General features: G+C 39.2%; 1 protein-coding gene and 1 long non-coding RNA gene across 4 annotated transcripts in view; one reads left to right on the top strand and one right to left on the bottom strand.

Moving 5' to 3' along the window:
- Nucleotides 1-19,092, bottom strand: part of LOC140198915 (uncharacterized) — a 97,739-nt gene that overhangs the window by 7,492 nt on the left and 71,155 nt on the right. The window contains exon 5 of one of the 2 annotated variants that reach the window (XR_011886293.1): nt 18,548-18,883. The exons of the other annotated variant lie outside the window; for it this stretch is intronic. This is a non-coding gene — a long non-coding RNA (uncharacterized lncRNA). Of the gene's footprint in view, nt 1-18,547; nt 18,884-19,092 lie in introns of those variants that run through there. 2 annotated transcript variants of the gene reach the window in all.
- The window catches only part of dcbld2 (discoidin, CUB and LCCL domain containing 2), a 113,929-nt gene that overhangs the window by 79,066 nt on the left and 15,771 nt on the right, over nt 1-19,092 (top strand). For both annotated transcript variants that reach the window (XM_072260135.1, XM_072260134.1), the window contains exons 6-12: nt 2,951-3,084; nt 9,169-9,209; nt 10,274-10,489; nt 13,308-13,432; nt 14,773-14,929; nt 17,030-17,149; nt 18,766-18,859. In XM_072260135.1, the coding sequence (XP_072116236.1) occupies nt 2,951-3,084; nt 9,169-9,209; nt 10,274-10,489; nt 13,308-13,432; nt 14,773-14,929; nt 17,030-17,149; nt 18,766-18,859 (887 nt within the window). The remainder of the gene's footprint in view (nt 1-2,950; nt 3,085-9,168; nt 9,210-10,273; nt 10,490-13,307; nt 13,433-14,772; nt 14,930-17,029; nt 17,150-18,765; nt 18,860-19,092) is intronic.

The following is a 19,092-nucleotide window of genomic DNA, read 5'->3' as shown; positions in this document are numbered from 1 at the left end:
ACAGTGCCATCCAGATTCATATAGAGCTCATATAGATGAAGCTATCCCCCAATTTCTGCCTGCTCGTACAATGTTTTGACTTCAAAATATAAACTTATTCCTACATTATTGCTGGTACTTCCACCTAATGACATTATGGAGTGCCTCCAGTCAAACTGAAGGGAAGCAGCTAGCCATCACATTCACAAGAACAATTAATACATCACTCTTCAAAACGGCCCATAGCTTCCTTACCCCATTCTCAGTTATACAAATACTTTAGTCTCCCTTGCACATGATGTACATAGTCAAAGTCAGAATTGACCACCAGTTGAAATGATCAAAAAGCAAAGAGGAACTAAATGTGTGTGTTTTCCTTCTCTAGCCTCTCAAACCAGTTTTAACTTTTGTAGTTCCATAAGTTTGTATGTAAATAGATGATTGAAATAATAATATAAACAATTTGAGGAGTTGTTTAATCTTTCACGGTTTATTTTCATAATTGGCCAAACAAATGAGAGGCAGCTAATGTGCACATCACCAAAATGCACTGATGCTTTTTGTTATTCTTATATTGCATACTCGTGCAAAATTAGAGGATGCAATATAAATGAGAGATTGCTGCACCTCCTACCATCTGTTAGATTATCATAGGATATTTCCTTGAAGTTGCTCTGTCAAGGAATAGCTGAAACCTGTATAAAAAAATGGAGCAGAGGTGATGTGGACATGGTTTTAATTGGACGTCAGCATTTAACTGATCAGTCTACGAACTTCATTTAGTAAATCAATTATATATCTATTTGCTAGTAATATATTGATTGTATGAAAGTTTATTTGTAATGAGTTGTTGTCCTAGAGCAGCTAATGGCTATGCATGGGAGTTGGAAGTATGACCCCAAATCTCATGGTTGACACAAATTATGGTTGAACTGACTTGCTTGGTGTAAACTCAAGGAAAGAGTCATACAACTGCTCAAGAAACCTGGGGTGTGAGACCATTAGACCATAAGATATAGGAGCAGAATCAGGCCATTTGGCCCATCGAATCTGCTCTGCCATTTCATCATGACTGATCCAATTTTCCTGTCAGCCTCAATCTCCTGCCTTCATGCCCTGATCAAACTCTGCCTTAAATATACACGAAGACTTGGCCTTCACAGCTGCCTTTCACGAATTCCACATAATCTCCTCTCTCTGGCTAAAGAAATTCCTCCTCATCTCTGTTCTAAAAGGGTGCACCTCTATTCTGAGGCTGTGTCCTCCAGGCTTAAACTCTCCCAGCATAGGAGACATCCTTTCCACATCCACTCTTATCAAGGTCTTTCACCATTCGATAGGTTTCAGTGAGGTCACCCCTCATTCTTCTGAATTCCAGCAAAAAAACGCCCAGGGCCATCAAATGCTCTTCATACAACAAGCCATTCAATCCTGGAATAATTTTTGTGAACCTCCTTTGAACCTCCTCCAGTTTCAACACATCCTTTCTAAGATAAGGGGCCCAAAACTACTCACAATACTCCAAGTCAGGCCTCACCAGTACTTTATAAAGTTTCAACATTACATCCTTGCTTTTATAATAATTCTATCCCCCGTGAAGTGAATGCTAACATTGAATTTGCCTTCCTCACCACAGACTCAGCCTATAAATTAACCTTAGGGAATCCTGCACAAGGACTCCCAAATACCTTTGCTTCTCAGTTCTTTCGTATTTTTTCTCCATTTTGAAAATAGTCAACCCTTTCACTTATTCTACCAAAGTGCATGACCATTCACTTCCCAACACTATATTCCATCTGCCATTTCTTTTCCCATTCTCCTAATCTGTCTAAATCATGTAGCCTCTCTACTTCCTCGAAACTACCTGCCTCTCCATGTATCTTCGTATTGTCTGCAAACTTTGCAACAAAGCCATCAATTCCATCATCCAAGTCATCGACATATAGTGTAAACCGAAGCGGTCCCAACACAGACCCCTGTGCAACACCTCTAGTCACCGGCAGCCAACCAGAAAAGGCTCCCTTTATTCCCACGCTTTGCCTCCTGACAATCAGCCACTGCTTTATCCATGCTAGTAGGATGTCTCAGAAGACAATGAAGCATGGAAGTCCTGAGCAACACACACAAAATGCTGGAAGAATTCAGCAAGTCAGGAAGCACCTATGGAGTCAAACCAGCATGAAGAATCCTGATGAAATGATGACTATTTATTCCCCTCCATAGATGCTGTCTGACTTGCTAAGTTCTTATAATATTTTGTGACTGTGCAATAAAAAGTTGTAATGAATTCCTAGGTACTGATTTTAAAAATGCAAAAAGACAGTTTTAGCTTACATTGTGATCAACAAGAATTTAGCTTACGTCATTATATTACAACATAAACCAGCAGGATATTTTAAGAGCAGGAAAAAGTCATTAGACCTATCGTGCTTGAGGGAAAAATTTGCTTGGTTCTCCCAATTTCCTCCCAGTGGAAATTTTTCAGAAACTTTGGAAAAACAATATAAATAAGCACTTTTCATTTATACTGGTCCCTTAAGATTCATCTGAAGTTTAGCAGGAAATTGAAATAATCCCTTTGGAAATTCCAAAATGTTAGTTTTCTGATTGATTTCCACTGCAGTGTTGTCTTTCTTAATGCATCCCCCCAACTTCTTCCACTTTCAGGAATTCTGACTAGCTCTCAGAGGTCCTCTTTGGTAATGTATTCCGCAAACATGTTAACTTCTGTGTAAAAACAAATAATTGAATTTGTTTCATATTCCTAAATCCGCCATCTTTAACTGATCTCTCAGGTATTACATCCCTGAGTTGCCAGCACTGTGAATAATTTGTCAAAATCAATGTTTCTAAATAAAACAATGTCTTTAAAAGAAAGAGAAACCAGTCAAGATTCAAGCCTGTAGCTTATTGTATAAATCTGCAAAGAGTTAATGTGCACAATGAACGTTGGCTGTTGTTTCTTTTTCAGTCTTCGTTGCTATGTATGGCTGGTGTTCATGCTGGTGTGGTGTCTAATTTTCTGGGTGGCCGGATCAATGTTGTGATCAGTAAAGGCATTCCATATTACGAAAGCACTCTTGCAAATAATGTGTCCTCAAAACTGTAAGTACACAAATTAAGAAAAATACGTCTCTTTCACTTGGGGAGGGGAGATTCATAATCTTATAAAATTGTCATGTACTGTATATAAATAGAGAAAAAATATTTTGTTTTATCAGTAAAAGTCAGCACCAAGAAGTGATAATTGGTATTGGATAAGAACTTTGGAACTTATCTATTCCACTTGACGCAGCAGGTTTACCTTTTCTCCCATCGACTCTTGGACACTCATCCCCACTGCAACTATCCACGTCTTTGCTGGTGTCAGACATCACCCATCAACATTCCTAAGATCTAGAAACTTCATACCCACCACCCCCAGTGCTATAATTAACCCAGCTATAGGATACTAACTGCTTTTGGTCTGCAGCCTCCTTTGCGTTCCTTCCCTGGCTAGCTGACAGGCAGAGAATGTGCTAAAAAGGAAAGGAACATTATAACATTAGAACTGCTGAGAGTGCGGGGCTACACAAATTGTTTCACCTCTCCCTTTCTTGGGCTTGGGGTCATAAAGCCAGTTACAGTCAACAATGGACACACAGATTTAGTAGAATCAAACGTAGAAGAATGCTATTCAGCCCTCTGAATCTATACCAGCTTGCTACAAGAGTGAAAAATCTTGTCCCACACTCTTGTTTTTGTTCTATATCCTGCATTTTCTTTTCCTTCAATTATTAATCTAATTCCTTTTGAAACCCCTGGTTAAATCTATCAAACAGTGTAATCTAGAAATGAACCAGCTATTGCATAAAAGAAGGAAGTTTTTTTATGGCTATTGTGGTTATTTTGTCAGTCATGTTATACAGAAGAATCTGTATCTGCTAGTTTTGACCTTTTTCATGATAAGAATTGTTCCTCTTCACATTGTTCAATATTCAATATTCTCATCTCAAGATTGGCATGCATTTCGCTGGAGAATATTTAATTTCTTTAACATATCTGTCATCTGTGTTAAGATCAGAAATATCTTCTGGCACCCTGTCATCCTGTTCAATGACATTACCTTTGCAATTGTACATGCATCTCTATTGATCGCTACTAGTGGCTTCATTTCTTAACTTAATAGTAATTGCTTGTGAAGAGCTCAGTATAATATATACTTGTTGAATATATCAAAACATCTGCCCATGTACCAGGTTAGCACAATGTCAATTCCCTTATTGAGTCATAGAGTAATACAGCATTGAAATAGGTCCTTCAGCCAACTTAGCCATTGCCAGTCAGAGCACCTCCCTGATAGTTCCAATTGTCTGTGTTCAGCCCAGAACTCGCCAAGCCCTTCTCCACCACGTACCCACCCAAATGCTGCTTGAATGCTAAACTTGTACACTTTTCAATCACTTCCTCTGGCAGCTTGTTCCAGGTACTCGCTGACTTCTGTGTGAGGAAGTTATCTCTGAAACCAGCACGAGACTTTCAGAGTGAATGGCAGTGGTAGAGCAAAGGGGCTTGGGAATACAGATCCATAATCCTTTGAAACTGGAATCACAGGTAGATCGCATCATAAAAAAAGAACTTTCTGCACATTGGCCTTCATAAATCAGGGAACTAAGTACAGGAGCTGTGATGTTATGTTGAAGTTGTGGAAGAAGTTGGTGAGGCTGAATTGTGCAGTTCTAGCCACTAAACCTACAGGAAAGTTATCAATAAGCTTGAAAGAGTGCAGGGAAAACTTATAAGGATGTTGCCAGGAATTGAGGACCTGAGTCAAAGTGAAAGGTTGAATAGGTTAGAACTTCATTTCTCTGAATGCAGAGTAAGGGGAGCTCTTATAAAGGCAGACAAAATAATGAGGGGGTATAGATAGGGTGAATGCATGTAGTTTATTTCCCTTTGGGTTAGGTGAGACTAGAACTAAAGATCATAGGTTTATGGTGAAAGGTGAAATATTTAAGGGGAATCTGGAGGGGAATTCCTTCACTCGGAGAGTGATGCGTGTGTGGACTGAGCTGCCATTGGAATTGGTAGATGCAGATTCAATTGTAACAATTAAGAGAAACTGGATAGGTACGTGGATGGGAGGAGTATATAGGGCTATGGTCTAGGATCAGTTAAATGGCACTGTGGAAAGGAGAAATAGATGTTCATGCCGTCAGCTAGTCGGCATCAACTTAATGGGCCAAAGGGCCTGATTCTGTGCAGTAGCATTCTATGCATCTATGACTTTGGTTTTCCTTTTAAATCTTTCCCCCTTGTACCTGTGCCCTCTAGTTTTGGATTCCCCAATCCTGGAGAGAAGGCTTATCCATTCCCCTCAATTTTATAAACCATTAAGAGGTCACCACTCATCCTCTTACACTCCAGGGAATGAAGATCCAGCATAGACAACCTCTCCCCATAACTCAGGCCCTCTAGTGCAGGCAGTATCCCCATAAATCTCTTCTGCACCCTCTCCACCTTGAAAATGTTTTTCCTATAACAGGGTGACCAAAACTCTACAAAATACCAAGTGCAAGAGATTCTGCAAATGCTGGAAATCCTGTGCAGACCCAAACAAAAAGCTGAAGAACTCAGCAGGTCAGGCAGCATCTATGGAAATAAGTAAAGAGTCGATATTTCAGGCCGAGACCTTTCAACAGGACTGGAAAGGAAGGGAGGAGACACCAGAATAAAAAGATGGGGGGAGGGGGAGGATAACTAGCTATCCTAGGAAAGGTAAAGGGCTGGAGAAGAAGGAATCTGCTAAGAGAGGACAGTGGACCATCGGAGAAAGGGAAGAAGGAGGGACACCAGGGGGAAGTGATAGGCGGGTGAGGAGAAGAGGTTACAGGTCAGAGTGGTGAATAGAAGAAGAGGGAATGGGGAGGGAAAATATTACTGGAAGGAGAAAAAGATATTCATGCCATCAGCTTGAAGGTTACCTAGACAGAGTATGAAGTGTTGCTGCTCCACCCTGAGAGTGGCCTCATCGTAGCAGAAAAGAGGCCATGGAGGTGATGGAGGAGGTGTCTGGACAGTTGTAGTATTTCTGTTGCTTGCAGGGACATGTGCCAGGAGGGGGATTAGTGGGGAGGGACGAATGAACAAAGGAATCACCGAGGAAGCGATCCCTGGGGAAAGCAGAAGGTGGAGTGTGGGAGGTAAAGAACTGTTTGTTGGTAGCATCTCATGGAAGATGTGAAGCTGCAGAGAATAAGGTTGGATGCAGAGGCTTATGTGGTGGTAGCTGAGAACAAGAGGAGCAAAATCCCTGTTAAGTGGCGGAAAGATGATGTGAGTGTCCAAGAAATGGAGGAGATGCAGGTGAGGGCAGCATCAATGGTGGAGGCAGGGAAAACCCCTTTTTATTTATTTTATTGAAGAAAGAGAACAACTCTGTCCTGGAAAGGAAAGCCTCATCCTGGGAATTGAAGGAACTGAGAAAGGGAATGGCATTTTTACAGGAGACAGGGTGGGAGTAAATACAGTCAAGATAACCATGGGAATCTGTAGGTTTATAAAAGATGTCGGTGGTGCTTGTCTCCAGAGATGGAGGCAGAGAGATCAAAAAAGGGGAGAGAGGTATATGAAATGGACCAAATGAATGTTAAAGGCAGGTAAAAATTGGAAGTAAAGTTGTTGAAATTGACGAGCTCAGCTTTGGTGCGTGAAGCAGCACCAATGCATTTGTCCATGTGATGTGAGAATAGTTGGGAAGCATTACCATGGAAGACTTGGAACACAAACTGTTCTGTGTAGCCAGTGAAAAAAGCAGAGAGAGCTGGGGCCCATGGCTACCCCTTGGCTTTGGACAAAGTGGGAGGAGCTGAAGGAGAAACGGTTACAGGTAAGGGCCTGTTCTATTAGATGGAAGATGATATAGGTGGAGAGTAACAGTCGAGATCTTTTGTTGAGAAAGAAGCGGAGAGCTTTAAGGCCTTCTTCATGGGGGATAGAAGTTTATAGGGATTGGACATCCAGGGTTAAAGTGAGGTGATCCAGGCCTGGGAATTGAGGAGTGGAGAGTATGTGAAGTGTCACAGATGTAGGTGGGAAGAGACTGAACCAAGGGATCAATAGTGGAGGAAGGGACACCCTGTTCTTTGAAGAAGAAGGACATTCCTGATGTCCTGGAAAGGAAAGCCTCGTCATGGGAACAGATGCAGCTGATCTGTTCCTAGGATAAGGCTTTCCTCCTTGTGGATCTTGTGTAGGAGGTAGAAATGAGCAGTGCGGGATAAGGGAAAAATGAGTTTAGTGGTAGTGGATGGGAGTTCTTCTGGGCTTGTCACTTACATCAATTTTGCCTCCAACTTCCACCCTGACCTTAAATTCATTTGGTCCATTTCTGACACTTCCCTTCCCTTTCTCAGTCTTTCTGTCTCCATCTCTGGAGATAAGTGTCTACCAATGTCTTTTATAAACCTACTAATTCCCACAGCCATCTTGACTCTATACCTTTTCCCACATCTCCTGTTTTAAAAAAAGTTTATTCCCTTTTCTCAGTTCATTCATCTCCGCCACAACTGTTTCAGGATGAGGCTGTCCTTTCCAGGAGATCAGAGATGTCCTTCTTCAAGAACAGGGTTTCCCTTCCTCTACCACTGATGCTGCTGTTACCTGAATCTCCTTCATTTCCTGGACATCCGCGCTCACTGCATCTTCCCACCACCTTAACAGGAATAGAGTTCCTCTTAACCTCACCTAGCACCCCATCAGCCTCTGCAACTTCCACCATCTTCAATGGGATCCACCCCCAAACACATCTTTAACTACCCTTCCCTGCACCCCACCCCTCTCTGCTTACCACAGGAATCATTCTCTCTGTGATTCCCTTGTCCATTCATCTCTCCCCATTGATCTTCCTCTTGGCCCTTAGCTCTGCAAGCGATAGAAGTGCTACACCTCCCCATTCACCTCCTCCCTTACCTCAAATTAGGACCCCAAACAGTACTACTCGGTGATGCAACACTTCATTTGCAAATATGTTGTGGTCCTCTACTGTATCTGGTGCTCCTGATGGGGCCTTCTCTACATTGTGAGACCCTACATAGATCGGGAGAGTGGAGGGGGGGACTGCTTTGTCAAGCACCTCCGTGTCATCCACTGAAAGTGGAATTTCCCAGTGGCTAACCATTTTGATTCCTATCCCCATTCCCTTTTTGGCCTGTTGGTCCTCTTTTGTCACAATGAGGCCACTCTCAGAGCGGAGGAGCAACATCTTATATTCCATCTAGGTAGCCTCTAACCTAAATTTATCTAAGTTGAAAACCATTTGCCATTTCTCACCCCGTCCTCCTAACTGATTGAGATCTCTTTATAATTCATTGCAACCTACTTCACTATCAATAAGACCGCCTCATTTAATTTCATCAGGAAACTTGCTAATTGTGTCATGTACATTAACATCCAAATAATTTTAAATAGTTCCAGTTCAAAATAAATTTTATTATCAGAGTACATACATGTCACCACATACAACCCTGAGATTCTTTTTTCCTGCGGGCATACTCAGCAAATCTATAGAATAGTTACTGTAATCAGGATCAATGTAAGATGAAGAAGAGCATAGAGGCAACAAGCTGTGCAAATACAAATATAAACAAACAGCAATAAATAACAAGTGCATGAAATAACAAGATAAACAGTCCTTAAAGTGAGATCATTGGTTGTGGGAACATCTCAATAAAAGAGTGTAGTTATCTTCTTTTGTTCAAGAACCTGATGGTTGAGGTGTAGCAACCGTTCTTTAACCTGATGCTGCAAGTCCTAAGGCTCTTGTACCTTTGGCCTGATGGCAGCAGCGAGAAGAGAGCATGGCCTGGGTGGTAAGGATCTTTGATGATGGATGCAAGATAATGAATAACAGACCCCTGGGGCACTCCACTGGCCACATGTCTCCAGTCAGCAAATTGACATGCAATCCTCATTCCCTTGTTTACGTATTGTATATAATTTCTGAAATACATCCCAGTTTGGAGTTGTATTCCTCTCTGTTGCTTTATTCCATGGCAGTATTAAATCTCTAGATAACTCATTCAAACCCAACAAGACTGCCTCAATCAATGTACCACAAATATTCAGTAGTCCATTTTAAACTGAGTGTAAACTAATTTAATGTTTTGCCGGTGCTTAACTTAATCTTATCAGTCTCCCTTAATTTTACAGAGGACCGTTATCGGCAAATCTGTTTACATTCAAGACCAATGGTGAGTGTACATTCAATATAACCATCTTTAATTTTTTGTGCTACATACAGCTTTAAGTACTCAGCTTCTCATTTAAAATGATGGGATCAATAATAAACTTGTAGTTGTGCTGTTTGTTAAATATTAATCTTTTCTGCTTGGATACTCATCCTTCCCAAATACAGGCACCTAGGTCTACGGATATAATTTTCCCATAATAATATAATTCTCTCTATTCCACAAGTCTGTGATTCATGCTGGTTAGAGTTCCAAGGGATGTGACAAGCCTGGAGTACCTTGCCTAAATATCGATTATAAGTGTATAAATCTCAACTGTGATTATCATTAAGCAACTTCACATCGCTGCCCAGCCCAATCTGCTTTTCACTGATTATCCACATGCGTACGCACTTCAACAAAATAATATTTACCTGGGCCTTGACCAGCTTTTCTTTCCCACTCATTAGCACTAGAACAGAGGCTAGTTCCACTGCTGCAACTATTCCTGTTGATATACAAGAATTGTATGTCTTTGTGTCAGCATTTACTGACAGCTAACATAACCTCTTTTTTCTTTATTTTTCTCAGTCACCTTTTCACTTTATGGGTGGGAGAGTACAGCAGATGGAATTATCTCATGATTTGATCAGATTGAAGTGAAATGTAAAAGTATTTAAGAAAGCTTGGGTGTTCTCACTTTATCTCAGTTTAAATTGTGGCATTTTTACATTTTTACAAATGATTTAGATGTTCCATATTCTGAGGGGACCTTTATTCCATTCATCTTTGAAGGATAAAGGACCAAATAATTCTCTCATGAGAAGGAACACTGATTTTTAACTTGGATAACACTGTAGATTTACCTGTTCTGGAGGTGCTTCCTCCTCCTTGGCTCTAAACAGAATGTAGTCTCCTCCAAGCAAAATTTGCCTTATTAAAGGATAATTTGCCTACCAGGCCAGCTCCAGTAGTGGGTAATTCTTACGTCATTATAAGATACTGGCTTGTGATTTTATTTTGTCAATATTGACACTTAAGTACATGTGAAAACTGATGATTTTGGGTGTTTATTATGTGGTCTGTAGGTTGCTATGGAACATTGGGAATGGAATCTGGCGTCATTAGAGACAGCCAGATCAATGCATCTTCAGTTCTACAGTGGCATGATCCTTCAGGAAAATTCCACGTCTGGGGGCCAGAAAAAGCACGTCTGAAGAAGCCGGGCTCCCCTTGGGCTGCATTTCACTCTGATGAAGCCCAGTGGCTACAAATAGACTTAAGGAAGGAAAAGAAAATAACAGGTAGGTTAACAGTAATTGTCTTTTTACTAGAGGTTGAACTTGTGTCCAGGTGTGTGGTTCAGGTGCAATGCCCCTGTGAGGAGACCTAGTAAAACTTATAGACCCCTTTCTGGAGAAGCTGGTTATGCTGTAAAATATGGATTCCATCTACTTTGCATCTTAAAATTGTACAATTATTAAAGAATAAAGTGAGGTTCTTCAGTCTATTAAATTTATGACACTTCATAGTAGACCAGTCCTAGCAGTCCCAATCCTTGGCTGATTTCCCCATAGTCCTGCATTTTATTCTCTTTCAAGTGCCTATCCAATTCCCTTTTGAAGCCTCTCAGTCCACTTGGTGATATTGTTTTAGCCTCTTCCACCTCTATTTAGTGTTCACTGCATCATGGTGCTTTTGCCTCTAGTATTTCATCATTGAAATTTGACCAGAGATTTTATTTTTTTGCCTTCCTTATCAGATGTGGAATTTGAAATTAACAGAAATATAAGCTTAAAGGCCTCCTTTTTTACATTCTCAGTTTGAGACCGATCGAAACTATTAATAAACAGACAGAGTTAGAAGACACCTACCGTAGGGTACATTGCACAGGGAAGGATAGCATGGATTTAATAAAGGGATGTTTAATTAACCCGTTAGAAGTTTTTGATGAAGTAACGGGGTCAAAATGCATTTGATAACGTGCATTTAGTGAAAAATTGATTTTCAGAATGTGGTTGTCCAGTAACTGGTATTATGATCTCTACTTTTCTTGATATGTATTAATATATTTTTTATGTGGTGAAATTTGCAGATGACATAAAACCTAGAGACACAGTGACCTGTGAGGAAGATGGTAGTAAACTTGAGCTGTGAAAGTGGATGGTTATGTGGCATATCAAAAATTAATGCAGTGCTATATTTTGACTAGAGTCTGAAGAGACCCCTCAGGTTCAACTTAAGTTTAGACTATAAGGTCAAATATAAAAGGAGTACAGGGACATAGAGATCTGAGAATAGATCTATGCATTGTTTGATATAAGTGGCAGGATAGGTTGAGTAATTGGCAAAAAAAGCAACAGCGTCTTGTTCTTTATAAATGCATTATTGGAGTATAAGAGCCAGGAAGATATGATAAACCTTTCTAACACAGGGAGTGTTTTGGCTACAACAGGACTGTTGTGTCCAGTTCTGGTGGCAGGGTTTTAGGAAAAATGTGAAGATTACAGAGAGGGTGTAGCAGAGATTTACCAAAATGATTCCAGAGATAAAAAGAATTTTAGTAATGCGAATGGACTGTCCTTGGAACAAAGGATGCAAGAAGACTAGATAAGAGGATTTAAAATCATGATGGATAAAGACAGGGTAGTCAGTACACTAGACACTTCAGTAGAAAAGAGCTTTAAGATTTTCCCTCTGGATGGTGGAGAGAACTAGGGGACAGAATATGAAGATTATTGGAAAAAATGAATCAAAAGTGAAATGTGGATTCTTGTGTTTTAAATAGTGAATGGTTAAGATCTGCAGTGCAATGCCAAGGGTGAACTGCAGGCCGATTTAATGGTAACAAAACTGAAAAGTCTCTGAAAGTCAAAGATATCTTGTAGAGTTAGAGGAAAGGGCTGATGCAATTAGCTGGATTGCTGTTATGTGTTGCTGGTACGTACTTAAGGGGCCAAATGATTTGTTGCCATGCCATAAAAATTCTGTGACAGGATTATTACCGCTGATGCATGCACTTCATTTGAGCATCTTAAATTTGTCATGATCATAAATAGTTGATGTAGCTGCTTTAGGATTGATTACTGCACATGTTATTGGTAGGTAATGTTATCAGCTGATTCTGAACTATCACAATGGAAATAAGCACACTGAGGAGATTCCGAAAGCATTGAATAGATACGCTGCAAGAAGTAGTAACTGGAAAGAACAGTTTAGACAAAATTAGATTTTAGGCAATGAGAGAGAGGGAGGAATTGGATTGGAATTTCAGAGTTGGGATGACTAGAAATGTGAAAATAAGGACACTATTCATTGTACAGTACAGTGCCATTTACAACCATGGCAAATCAAAGTTTCAAAGTGCATTTTTATTTTTTTTATCAAAGAAGGTATAAATAATACAACCTTAAGATTTGTTTGCTTACAGGCAGTTGCAAAGCAAGGAATCTGAAAGAACCCAATTAAAAAGAGACCAACACCACCGCACCCCACCCCCCAGTGTTCACAGGGAAAGAGGGAAAAAAACACAAAACAAATCATATATACAGTACAAACGAACAACAACAATCAGAACTAAATTGAGTCTTTAGATCCAAATTCCCAGCATAGGCCCAAAGCCTCGGTATTCAGTTCATCATATTAGAGGGGCAAATTGCCATGAAGTTTGCAGACACGAAGCACAGCAGCTGGGCAGTCACACAGCCTTAGCATCATGCAGAGAGAAGCCCTCAGACACCCTGGGCCGGCATTTAAATTGTCTGAATCTCACACTAAGACCCGGGCCTAGATTTTGCTGCTGAACCTCTCCCTATCAGCTCAGCATCCAGAGCGATACAACCTCACCCAACTCTCGACACCCTGCCCTTCCAGTCTATATGGACTGGCGTTTAGGTTGTCCAAACAATGTGAAGAGTGGCACGAGGACCCAGGCCTCACCGTAGCGAATTGCTCCAGGCGTTGAACACACTGCCCATCAGTTCGCTTTGGTGTAAGCTTTTTGATTATTTCAGTTGTTTATATAGATTAATGAAATGGACTAACCTAACCTCATTAACTTGAGCAAGTAACATTTGAAGTCTGTTTATTTCTAAAATAAAATGATGCTGTTTCCATTCTCAGGTATAATTACTACAGGTTCCACCCTCGGTGAATATGCTTTCTATGTCTCTGCATACCGAATCCTATCCCGTGATGAAGGAGAGGATTGGAAGGTTTATAAAGAACCAAACAGTGACCTGGACAAGGTCAGTATTGATAACTCTTGAACTTAAAAACATTAAATTAATTAAAGGAAGACATAAAAGTCTGGGAATGCGGGTATATGTTCATCTTTTTACTTTAAGCTAGGCATGCATGTATCACGTGGTAGTGTGATGATGTATGAAGTTAACATATTTTTGTGTATAACCATAATGAGTTATTTAAAGGAACAAGAATGCTTTATCAATTAATAATATTCATGCAATAATATTAAACTCTGAATAATGTAGATAAGGTACTTTAATAGAAATGTGGTATAAGATTTTGAAAATAGGACTTTCTAAGTGACTTTCTGCACAAATATTTTTAATATTTTGCATAAACATATTTGGGATTTTAAAATTGACATGAGATCTTTTCTAAACGTACTTTCATGAATGTACAGTGACAAAAAGTGCCTTTCAGAGCATTTGATTGTCATTTTTAGTTTATTGAGCATAGATTTATTGATACGTACTTGTGGTTTTCTATGGAAAATCAGTGAATCTGAACCTTAAGACCTGGTGTCAATAATGCAAACAAAAAATCACTTTTCCAAACTCCAGATACTTGTGACTGCAGTTTTCCTTTTATTTATTCTAATTGGAGAGAATACTATTAACCAATATGCTTATGAATTTGTTTGATAAATCAGTGTTACCCAACAAGAAGGCATCTGCCTACACTAAGATAATGTGAAAGCACAAGTGATTAGCTATAGTGACAAGTATATTTATCTTACTTTGTCTTCTGCTCCCACACTCTACTACGTTTCGTAACTACCTCCCTGACTATTCCTCACACACTCAGTTGGATGTCTTCATGTTTGCCCAATTCCTTGTCCACTGTGAGGGTGCATTTCTGTTCAGCTGATACTCCAGCTGTTTCACTGATCCAATGTTCTTCTGCTGAACAGCACAGACATACCACTGGATACAAGCTGTTTAGACAAATTCTGTAATTAAGTGAGACTGCTTGCCCTGAGAGTAAACTCAAAGCATCACTGTTTCTCTTGAAATGTACTTCTTGAAGGAAATTTTTTGGACAGGTTTGCAGTTCCATTGAACGAGCTCACATCTACCACCTGCTATACTGGAGGTGTCAGGTAGATGTTTTACGAGGGGAAAAGAAACATTTGATTGAGATTTGTTTATGGTTGCAGAATGACTGTGAGGTCTTCCTTGTTACCACCAATCTGCTACTCTGATCTTAGCTTGCTTGTTGTACACAAAAAGGGGGTGGGGGGAAGGAAAAACAATGAAATAACAAAATAATAAAAAGAAACTAATTCACTATCAGAAAGAAAATATAACTGCTTCAGATTTTTTTTTCCAATTTTTTTCAGATTTTCCAAGGAAATGCTAACAATTACCAAGAGGTTCGGAACAACTTCATCCCACCTATTATGGCCCGCTACATCCAGATCAATCCAGTGCAGTGGCATCAGAAGGCAGCACTAAAAGTAGAGCTGTTGGGGTGTCAGCCACTCCAACCATCTTTGGGTAAGACTTCATTAAAGTACCAAGTAAAGTCAAATTACATGAAACTTTTAATATCCATGGCAGGATCTTTTCTGGTGATTAGAAGTGCCTGTCTCCTTCAAAGTTGGAGTGCAACCAAACTTTTATTCTTATAGGGCTCATAATTGCAGAAATCCAACTTGGGACTATAGCTTGCTAAACCTTGTGTAGAAAATATTGAAAATATTGCTAGTTTGGTAATGCCAAATTTGGCATAGCACTATAAATTAGTTCTTCCCATGTGCTTCAGCTTTAACTTTGTCAAAAACAGATGTAAACTAGGCCAGTGCCAGGATAAACTTGGGCAAGGCATTTTGTTGAGTAGTTTATCGGATGTAAAGCTTTTATATATGGAAAACATGGTCATTCATATAGAATGATAAAGGGGAGAAAAATAAGTTGGAAGCTGACAATGGTTGACAGATTTACTCTACAAAAGTAACACACAGAAAATACTGGAGGAATTCAGCAGGTTAAGCTGCATCTATGGAAACAAATAAACAATTGACGTTTCATGCCAAGACCCTTCTTCAGGGCTGAAAAGTAAGGGGGAAGATGGCAGAATAAAAAGGTGGGAGGAGGGGATGGAAGATAGCTAGAAGGTGATAGGTACAGCCAAGTGGGTAGGAAAGATAAAGGGTTGGAGAGGAAGGAATCTGATGGGAGAGGAGAGGATTCAGAGTAGGTGACAGGCAGGTGAGAAGAGGTAAGAGGACAAAGTGGGGAATAGAAGGGAGCGCGGGATTTTTTTAATCAGAAGGAGAAACCAATATTTATGCTATCAGGGTGGAGTCTATCCAGACAGAATATAAGGTGTTGCTCCTTTGCTCTGAGGGTAGCCTCATCTTGGCAGTCTACTTGGAGCGATTGTCTTCATGATATTTCAAGCAGGTTTACTTTGGCAAAACAATGTAGAAGCCATATTAACACGTGCGTTGAGTTGTATTGTAAGAACAAAATTGTCTACTACTCCTTAATAGTTTGTCTTCCCACTCAAATTTCATTCTTTTTAATTCACAATTTAGCTCTCTTTACCTGATACAACCTGCATTGAAGTTGTCCTGCTTTAAGTGAGCTGCACACACAGTGGCAATTTGCAATATTGTTGGGTAGATGCTAGGTTGTAACAGTATTAGAACAGCCTGGCTGAAACACTACTAGTTCTGGAACACACCTGATTTGTTAGCTGCTCCCAAAGCCTTTGCTGTATCCAGTGGAGTAAATTGAATTAGCTGAAGACTGACTTTCTTTTTAGCTTTTTTATTCAATATGAATATGAGCCAGAAGTTGGAAAATGGGAGTCGCTCTTTGATGTCAGGTGCAGGATGTATACTTCTTCAATTTGAACGTAGCAGGAATAGTACAACTGAGTTGCATTTAAATGTCACCAACTGAGGTTGGTCTGGTGTCAAAGTAGGCCAGATTATGTAAAGCTTGGGATATTTTCTTCCCTGAAAGATAGTTGGGAACCACATGTTTTTACTTCATCTTCGTTGTTGTTTCTCCAAGTCTCAGATGATTAACTAAACTTAAATTCCGCAGTTGCCATGGCAGATTTTGAACGTGAGTCCTTGGATAGATAGTTTAGGCCTGTGGATTACTAGTCCAGTAATTTAACCACTGCACCATCAACATGCTTTTTAAAATATTGTTTTAGATGGTAACCCAGGGATGGGAATTTGATGCTGATTTTCTCTGAAGCGCTTTTTTTTTTTTTGCTAATGGTTTTACTTTGGCAATGGATATACTCAGGCCTTCTATTCTCTAGAACTGCTGACTCAATCTGTTTCAGGACAACAGGTGCAAACACGTTTGTCAATGATGGTGTAGGAAGTTCTTTCGTTGTTACTTACATATTGAGGTTCCAAGTGTGCAAGAATTGGTATTCTGGTCAGTTGTTTCCTTAGGAAAACACAAAACCATAGGGTTGTTTCCAGAGTACAGAAAAGAAAACTGGTATTTTCAGCAGCGTTATCACAAATTTAATAAATATTTTATATGTACTTATATAAATCATTACATAAAAATAACCATTTAAATAATTCTCTTGCATTACTATATAATTTCTGATATGTGTTGCAGCTCGAGCTCCAGCTCAATCTCGACCTCCTTTGCTCAGGACAGAAATCACTCCAAAGTTTGAAAAAACTACATTTACACCAGATGTCAAGAATAATTCAGTGACTCCCAAAGTGTCCAAAGGTAAACCAAAGCCATCTGTGATGCCCTTTATTAAGTGAAATGTGACTCCATTAGATACGTAGCAAGTCAAGTCCATTGATGTATTTCTTAGTGTAATTGATGACTGGATGATATACAGATCGCTAATATATATGGTGATGTGCAAGCTTACACTTATTTAAGGTCAAATGATAGACAGTGCGGCAGAACATTGCGCAATAATTGGAGTAGACTACTAGTGTTCATTTTACCGGGGAAAAAATGATGAAATTGTGTAAAATAATCCTTAAAGCACTGATAAAATACTAAAAATACTGTTCCATTTAGACAACATTCAAGGTATCATTTTGTGTTATAGGAAATATCATGATTTTTGCCTGTGATAAACAGTCCATTTTTCTACATCAATAGAAAAAACAGAAGTACTTAATTCAGTCCCAATAAAACAGTGAAAATCCTGCAAGTGAATGCAAAATTTAACTAATAGGCAGTTTGTTTTAATATTCAACTATTTTCATGATAAAACCTTCTCTTGATTATTCTTTTTCACTCTTCCAACCTCCTTGCCTAAAAATGATAGCCAATAGCTGTGGGTAATTCGCCATAGCAAGACACACCAGACCCTCCCAGTGTTCACTGTTGGTATATAATATGAAATAGTATATGTTAACACACTATTCTTAAGCAAAAGGGCGAATGCAGAAGGTGAACTTATGCTCACCATTACTTCGATTCAGGTCAGCTGACATCAGTTTACAAAGCACCACATGAAGATTTATTCTGGATACTTCACTGACTAAATGAAGTTATCGAGAATTATTCCCGTGCCCCATTATTAATCCTTTGGGTCAGGATGCCTGGTGGAATCCCAAATGGAACATACTGTTAACCTTCTGTTTTCATCAATGGTGTTTTTAAATGCTTTTCTATTCAAAACGATACTGGAAATCAAAAGTATGGTAATCCAGATAATTTGGTCAATTAAAAGGATGTTTTATTGACCACAATTACAGTTTGCAATAAAAATATAAATGTTAAGATGCAAAGTTAACCACACAGTTTGTTTCAAACTTCCGCTTGCTAGGATAAACTTTTCCAGTGCATTATATGCTACACGTTTGTAAACTTTTGTCCTTTTTATATTCATCCCCAACTCTAGTTTGACATTATCTTAGATGAATAGCAAGATCATGTTTTTACATGTGCACCCAATATTTTGTAAATCATTAATTCATTATCAGCTTGCTGGAGATGTACATCAGTTGAGGTAAATTTTGCACATGTTGACGTTGTTTTACTAGACAAGTTGATAAAGTTTTGAAAGTTTTTTTTACACTGGTCTCTCAGGTTTAAGCTCGATCATGCATACTCAATTCAGGATTGCGGAGTATTATCCTACCTACAGTATCTGTGCAAATATACCTGACATTGAAGTTTTGATTGCAGTGCACAATTAGAAATTGTAAATGCAAATATTACAGGTTTGCCAGATGCTTCAACAGAATTTAAAGTATAACCTAAGTTTGTATTTCCAATTTAAGTATAGTAATATGAGATTTCAGGTCTTTATTATATATAAAAAATATTAGTCTGCACTTGGCTGTGGCTGAATTGCAGCTGTTTTCAATGGGTTTCAGATGTGGCGTTGGCTGCTGTCCTGGTGCCTGTATTAGTCATGGTGCTCACTGCTTTTATAATGGTCCTTGTATGTGGCTGGCATTGGAGAAACAGGTGAGCATGTGGATCGCCGAAACACTGCAATCACATAAATAATGTTTATATACTTTAGGAAAAAAACAAACAGCCTTGTTAAAGCTATTGGAATATTTTTCCTTTGGCCCTGTTAATTAAGTAGCAAAGATTTTTTGTCAGTAAATTGCTTGTTTGTATGTTTTAAGAAACACTGAAATTTTCTTATTGTTTTTGAGGAATGCATGTAATAAAATTATGGAAAAATTGATTGT

The sequence above is a fragment of the Mobula birostris genome, chromosome 6 (genome assembly GCF_030028105.1).
Source record: "Mobula birostris isolate sMobBir1 chromosome 6, sMobBir1.hap1, whole genome shotgun sequence".
NCBI lineage: Eukaryota > Metazoa > Chordata > Chondrichthyes > Myliobatiformes > Myliobatidae > Mobula > Mobula birostris.
This window is presented reverse-complemented; position numbering and strand designations above follow the sequence as displayed.